General features: G+C 48.8%; 1 protein-coding gene across 1 annotated transcript; it reads left to right on the forward strand.

Moving 5' to 3' along the window:
- Positions 1–1,144: 1,144 nt before the first annotated feature.
- ACTC1 (actin alpha cardiac muscle 1) lies at positions 1,145–6,527 on the forward strand. Its single transcript, XM_006043988.4, has 7 exons — positions 1,145–1,298; positions 1,871–2,021; positions 3,179–3,503; positions 4,211–4,372; positions 4,501–4,692; positions 5,474–5,655; positions 6,202–6,527. The coding sequence occupies exons 2-7, from the start codon at positions 1,893–1,895 to the stop codon at positions 6,343–6,345; spliced, it is 1,134 nt and encodes a 377-aa protein (XP_006044050.1). The 5' UTR covers positions 1,145–1,298; positions 1,871–1,892; the 3' UTR covers positions 6,346–6,527.
- The last annotated feature ends 867 nt before the right edge of the window (positions 6,528–7,394 follow it).

The following is a 7,394-nucleotide window of genomic DNA, read 5'->3' on the forward strand; positions in this document are numbered from 1 at the left end:
TGTTCGTAGGTTGAAGTTGCTGTTATCTTCTTGACAAGAATAGTTCTCTTTCAGTCTTATCTTCACCTGGAGTAAAGGCCTTGGCCCTCAGTTTATGGATGTTCCCCTGTGTGCGTGTGTTAGTCACTTAGTGGTGTTCGACTCTTTGTGACCCCATGGACTGTAGCCCGCTAGACTCCTCTGTCCATGGAATTCTCCCAGCAAGAATACTGGAGTGGGTTGCCATTCCCTTCTCCAGGGCATCTTCCCAACCCAGGGATCCCAGGTCTCCTGTATTGCAGGCCGACTCTTTACCATCTGAGCCACCGGGGAAACCTTCATCCACCAGCTAATGGACCAGTCACCTTTGGCATTTGTTCCTTCATTTACTTTTACAGCAAGGAGTCCTTTTCTGGCCTAAAGACAGGAGTCTGAGTTTGAGCAAAACCCTGGAGACATGGAGGAAAGCCACCTGATGTCTGGGCCGGGGTACACCTGCTCTGTCCCCCAGCAAGACTAAGCAAGCTCTCAGAGCAGCTCTGTCTGGCCTCTTCCCTAACCAGCCCCTGGAACCAAGCATAAATCGGGGACCAAGGTGGCCTTGGTTAATTTCGGCTTTCTGCCACAGAAGAGTACAAATCTCTGAGCTGTCATGCAGGTTGGTGGGGACCAGCCCAGGAGGGTGTCCTGTGCCATGCGCCCCTTTTCTGGCCCCCAATTGTGCTGCTGGGGTGCCTTTAGGGCCCATGAGGATTCCCAGGGCTCTGCTCCTCCAGCTCCCAGAGCGGGAGGATGAGAAGCTGCCGTCACTCCCCGGCTGCCCTGGCCCAGCTGTCAGGACCCCTCAGCAGAGGGCAGGGCGCCAAGCCTTCCCACTTGTCTGTGGCTTATTGTCTCTTAGGCTGGCGGGGCTGCGGAGGAACGAGTCTGAAGCACACCCAGGGAGCACCCCCACCCAGGAAGGGGGAGGGGGTGGGTTGGCGTCACTCAGTCTTCCCCTGCCCCCTACCCTTCACTGTCTGCCCCTCCCTAGCTCCCTATTTGGCCATCCCCCTGGTTGCCCCCTCCCCTTCCTTACATGGTCTGGGGGCCCCCTGGCTGATACTCTCCCCTGCCCTTGGCTCCATGAATGGCCTCGGCGCTCCTCAGTGGTGCGAAGGCGACCAAATAAGGCAAGGTGGCCGACCGGGCCCCCCACCCCTGCCCCCGATCTCTCCAACTGACCCCGTCCATCAGCGCGCTATAAATCCGTGCGCCGCGCGCGGGGCACCAGCGCCTGCAGCCGTCTGAGCAACCGAGCAGATCCCGCCCCGCGGACCGTGAGTCAGCGCCGCCCGCCTCCGCGCCTCCCTCCGCCCGGCGCCCGGAGCCGGTGCCCCGCGCTCCCGCCGCTCCATCACTTTTCTTCTTTTAAGACCAAACTTTCCATTTGGTTCTAACTTCTTTTGTCCTGGGTCTCGATCTTCACAGGAGAGGGGCTAGCAGAGGGGGAGCCTTGCGCCCCATTGGGGGTCCCTGTTGTCTTGTGCTTTTCTCTCCCCCTGGGGCTGGAGCATGAATGGGAGTGTGGATGGAGCCGTAGTGGGTTCCCAGTTTGTGAAAAGGGGAAAGTGTGAAGGGCTGGGGAGGACCTTCTAAGGGATGGCTGTCCCTCTTGCCCTGGGGCAGAGGGTGAGCCTGCTGGCCCGGGAGCCTGTCCGGGTCCTCTGCCCCTGCTCCGCAGCTTCTTCTCACTCTTTTTCTGCTCCAGGGGAAGGGAGATGGCAGGCGTCCCCCGCCCCCGACTCCCGCCCGCGGAACCCCCTCTGCTCTGTCCCCTCCTCCGGGGGAGAGGACCAGGCCAGCTCCGCAGGTACTGAACTTGGGCCGCCTTGCTCTGCTCCACCTGCAGACCCCGCTGAAGCTGTGCCAAGATGTGCGACGATGAGGAGACCACCGCCCTGGTGTGCGACAACGGTTCCGGGCTGGTGAAGGCCGGCTTCGCGGGCGACGACGCGCCCCGCGCCGTCTTCCCTTCCATCGTGGGCCGCCCGCGCCACCAGGTAAACTTCACCTCGCTTCGTAGTCCCCAGCCCCATTGCACACCCCTCTCCGGCCACCTCTTCAGCCCAGCAACCGAGGAAATGACTCACTTGACCCTCCTGTTTCGTGAACTCTTTAGGTCAGATAGGAAAAGATGAATTAGCTTCAAATCCGAGCTGACAAGTAACAACTTACAGCCGCCAACATACCAGGAAATGTGCATTCCACACCCCACCCCAGTCCACTTCAGGGATACAGCTCGCCAAGGGTCCAACTCCCTGGTGTGAAAAGGCAGCAGCTTCTTTCAGTCCTCTCTTCCTCTTATACATTTCACCTTACTCCTTGGCCTTTTTTTTTTCAGTCTTGTTCAAAACTCATAATAATACAACTTCTCCCAGCCAACCAGGGGCCAAGCCACATTGCTCCCTCTTGTTCACAGCCAGTTTCTAGGGCTCCCAAAAGATGTAATCTATCTGCTTCCTGGCCATTGCATTTTTAGAAGCCAGGCGTGACAGAGGCAGTAAGTGCGTAGTGATAGTGACGTACCACCTTGTTTATTAAAAGAGACAGATGCTCTCTGGCTGTGCCACAATGCCTGGCCAGACAGACTGCCAGGGAGGAGAGGGTATTCCTCAGTGTGGGTGACCATGGGTACTCCAGGACACTCTGGATTTCACTCAGGCTGGATTTCACAGACACAACGATAATGGCATATCTGTCCTTCTTTTTAGGTTCACTTGATGAATGTCAAAATCTTTTCTCAGGAGACATACAATGTGTCGTTAATACAGCCATTCTGCAATGTAGTCATTTATATTCCAGTTGACATAGGTGATAATAATTAATTTCATTAATTATTATTAATTATTAATAATTTAATGAAGACATTATGGCAATTTAAAAATGAGATGAAGCTCTGCTTCTTCAGTGAAATAGCTTCATTCCTCCTTACCCCCAGTTATATTCTAAACAATAGAATTATGCCTCCTGAGGGTGGGGTGGAGAAAGATGCAGGACTGATTTTAAATGATATTTCTGAATTGGGATAAACTATTGTTTATTATTTCTGGTATTCATAAGATGCCCCTTGATTCGGGCAGTTAGACAAATTAATTAGGCATTGCATACATTCCTGACATGGAGGAAGCTTGATTTTCTAATCTCTTTCTTCTTATAGGGAGTCATGGTGGGTATGGGTCAGAAGGATTCCTATGTAGGTGATGAAGCCCAGAGCAAGCGAGGTATCCTGACTCTCAAGTACCCCATTGAACACGGCATCATCACCAACTGGGATGACATGGAGAAGATCTGGCACCATACCTTCTACAATGAGCTCCGTGTAGCCCCAGAGGAGCACCCCACTCTGCTCACCGAGGCTCCACTGAACCCCAAGGCCAACCGTGAGAAGATGACTCAGATCATGTTTGAGACCTTCAATGTCCCTGCCATGTATGTGGCCATCCAGGCGGTGCTGTCCCTGTATGCTTCTGGCCGTACCACAGGTGTGTTTGGATTGTAAGGTGTGCGATTATGAGTCTGTCTTAATTACACTCCCAAGTCACTGACCTTGCTGTGAATCAGTTTCCCCAATGAAAAAAGAATGATGTCTTTCCTCACACTCTCTGGGGAGGTGTCTGTGCCAAGAGAGAGAGGTAGCAATAGTACCCTGAGCACGCTTATTTCTAAAAGCGGAAAGAATATGGAGTTAGAGCCTTTCCTTGCCTAAAATATGTGATGTCAGATATTGAGGCTCTGCACAAACTAGTAACCTGGAATGTAGCAACCGTTGGTGTGTGTTCACATTATCGCAGCCCCTGGGTAAACATCTCCAGTAGAGACAACCAGAGAGAACCTACATTCCCTACAAGGTCTGAGTCAAAAAAGAAAAATGTATAAATTAGATGTGAGGAAAAACAAAAAAACACACCTGGAGGCTTGTATAATATGCTAATGACTGGTAAGAGGGATGGTCATTTGAAAGTCTCCTGGGGAAATTCTACCACAATATTTAAAAGGATGAGCTGTCCCTGGCTTTAGGCTTAGCATTCATTATGCTCATTTTTATTCTTCACGTCTAAGGGATCTAATTTTATCTGGATCTTTGCCCAGTGCTAGTATCTCTTAGCCAAGAGTGGAAGTAGGCTTTGACATGGTGAAAGCAGTGGTGTCCTCAGAGATTTACCTTGTTTTTGCCTACTTCCTCTGACAGGCATTGTTCTGGACTCTGGGGATGGTGTGACCCACAACGTCCCCATCTATGAGGGCTATGCCTTGCCCCACGCCATCATGCGTCTGGATCTAGCTGGTCGGGATCTCACGGATTACCTCATGAAGATCCTCACTGAGCGTGGCTACTCCTTTGTCACCACCGGTGAGTCTGTGTGTGTTTCATCTGCCACAGTAGGTGTCTGGTTTTCTCCTCCACCAGCGACCCCACCTACCTCTCCAAAGCTGATGTCATTCTTCAGAGCTTACCTGTGACCCCCTTTATTTCTGCAGCTGAACGTGAAATTGTTCGTGACATTAAAGAGAAGCTGTGCTATGTTGCTCTGGATTTTGAGAATGAAATGGCTACGGCTGCTTCTTCCTCCTCCCTGGAGAAGAGCTATGAACTGCCTGATGGCCAAGTCATCACTATTGGCAATGAGCGCTTCCGCTGCCCTGAGACGCTGTTCCAGCCCTCCTTCATTGGTGAGTTGGATGGTCTGGTGCAGAAACACAGCTTGGGGCTTCCAGAGAAAAATCTAGTATAACCAACAATGATTAAGGGGCCCTTGTGTTGAAAGTAGTCATAGCTTGGAGACCCACACAGTTCAGCCTCAGGTCCTGATGGCTTTTGCAGGGATGGCCATTCCTCCTCTGCAGCAATGATATGATAAAGGATGACACACTGGCTTCATCTTGAAACAAGGAATGAGATAGAGTACTAACTGAATAATCCATATCTGCAAGGAAGAGACGATGACTCAAGAGTGCTGACTTATTCTGGTAGATTCCATCACCAAGTAGTTAGACCTTTCTTCTGAGTCACTCATTATTAAGTGTGACAACAATCCTACTTATAGTAATAATTGGACACTCACGTGTCACTGAACATCTTTCCTAAGCAGGGATTTCCAAGAGGAAGCTTGTCGGTATCTTATTTTAGTCCATAAATAAGAATGGCATTCATTTCACATGAATGTGTGTCTCATGCTTTTCTATTACATCTCCATAGGTCTGATGGGTACAGCGCGTGTTCCCTCCAAACAGGTGCTAAAAGCAGTTGTTTGTGTCTTGGCAGTCTGTCGTAGATTACTCTCAGCACTTTTAAGACACCTGTTCCACAAAACTCTGCAGTGTCTCTTATAGAGGAACATATGTTTCAGAGACAAATGGTGACAGTTTACCAACACAGAGGAGTCTTGTTCTCTTCCCTCCACCCTGGCCCCATGGCCTGAATGCACTGTGACTTTTTTAAACTTGCTCATAGGTATGGAATCTGCCGGCATCCATGAAACGACTTACAACAGCATCATGAAATGTGACATTGATATTCGCAAGGACCTGTATGCCAACAATGTCTTATCCGGAGGTACCACCATGTACCCTGGTATTGCTGATCGCATGCAAAAGGAAATCACTGCCCTGGCTCCCAGCACCATGAAAATTAAGGTAAAGAACTTCTGTGGTGGGGTAGGGGGAACCAAGGCAGGTCTCCATATACCAAGCAGAATTCCTAACTCCTTTCCCCTCATACAAATAGCTTCCTGTCTCACAGAAACCTTTTGCTTTTATAGCACCTTTTCTGACTTTTCTGGCACTTTTCCCAAGATAGGAGATTTTAAAACACTTTGAAGCAGTGGATAAAAATAAATCTTTGAGGAAAAAAAAATTTTAATCTTTGAACACATTTTAAAAGACCCCAGCTTTCAAACTAGGCTTCACCATGCCTATAGCTTATTGCCACATATTCTCTGGTTCAGGGAAGTGGGGAACTTCTATTTTACAGAGTCTTTGATCATGGAATTGATGAAATAGAGAAAATGCATTCATCGTGAGTCAACCATATTCATTTGTAGGATTACTGGGCTTATTCATTTGTATCACATTACAGCAACTTGATCACCAGTGTATTTTCCGTGAATCTCCCCACCATGTTGCTTACTCTGTTGCTTGGAACCTCAGAGTTCACTGGCAGTTTTCGCTTTCCTTCTGCAGATTATTGCTCCCCCTGAGCGTAAGTACTCTGTCTGGATTGGGGGCTCCATCCTGGCCTCCCTGTCCACCTTCCAGCAGATGTGGATCAGCAAGCAAGAGTATGATGAGGCAGGCCCCTCCATCGTCCACCGCAAGTGCTTCTAAGGTGCCTTCTCTCTTAGTCTACATTACATTCAGGATGATGGTATGATGCTTTTTGGAGTCTTCTGAACCACCCTCCCTCATCTCTCATCAATCATTGTACAGTTTGTTTACACACGTGCAATTTATTTGTGCTTCTAATATTTATTGCTTTATAAATAAACCAGATCAGGACTTGCAACCTACAAAAGCAAGCATTTCTTATTTCTGTTTGGGGTTTGGAGAAGGAGTGGGATGGGGCCAGTGTTTGCTTGCTCAGTCTGTGAGCTCGTATACTGATGGCCTTGATACCATGAGCTTTGTAATATCACAGCACCACATCAGTTCATCAGTGTGACTTTTAGCTGGGAGCTACAATATTAAATTTTGATTTTACCCTTTGGGACAGAATCATGAAGATAATTTATATCTGAAAAGCAAATTAGGTTTTCAGTTCAGTTCAGTTGCTCAGTTATGTCTGACTCTTTGCGACCCCATGAACTGCAGCATGCCAGGCTTCCCTGTCCATCACCAACTCCCAGAGATTGCTCAAACTCATGTCCATCGAGTTGGTGATGCCATCCAGCCATCTCATCCTCTGTCATTTCATTAGTGTGATTAGGTTTAGGTCCACATAAGTGAGAAATGGATTGGAGAATACAGTTTGTGAAGACTAGTTTCTATGATAACACTGAAAATTGTGGTTTTAGCACATGTTCCAGTTATTTTTGTGACTTTGCCGAAGCCACATAGATATTGGTAATGAGAAAGTCAAGGTTATTTTAAATAGATTAGTATAAATTCTCAATTCAGTCTTTTCCATTGTCTTCCTGAGGGCCAGGCATGTTAACAGTGAGACAGTGAGGCCAGCTGACAGAAAAGCCCAGCCATACCCCATTCCAAATACTCCCTAAGCAAATCAAGACCACTGCGAACGTTCAAAACAAACGTGAGGATGGGGAATTCTCTGGAGGTCCAGCAGTTAGGACTCCGAGCTTTTACTGCTGTGGGTGCAGATTCAGCCCCCGGAACTAAGATCACACAAGCCACATGGTGTGGCCAAAGACAAACAC

This window comes from Bubalus bubalis, chromosome 11 (assembly GCF_019923935.1).
Source record: "Bubalus bubalis isolate 160015118507 breed Murrah chromosome 11, NDDB_SH_1, whole genome shotgun sequence".
Taxonomy (NCBI): domain Eukaryota; kingdom Metazoa; phylum Chordata; class Mammalia; order Artiodactyla; family Bovidae; genus Bubalus; species Bubalus bubalis.

What these genes read in the sequence shown, in the direction of transcription:
- ACTC1 (XM_006043988.4), top strand. Translation starts at nt 1,893, where the DNA reads ATGTGCGACGATGAGGAGACCACCGCCCTGGTGTGCGACAACGGTTCC. An exon ending in TGGGCCGCCCGCGCCACCAG is followed by an intron (nt 2,022 to 3,178) that starts GTAAACTTCACC and finishes TTCTTCTTATAG; the next exon opens with GGAGTCATGGTGGGTATGGG. An exon ending in CTACTCCTTTGTCACCACCG is followed by an intron (nt 4,373 to 4,500) that starts GTGAGTCTGTGT and finishes TTATTTCTGCAG; the next exon opens with CTGAACGTGAAATTGTTCGT.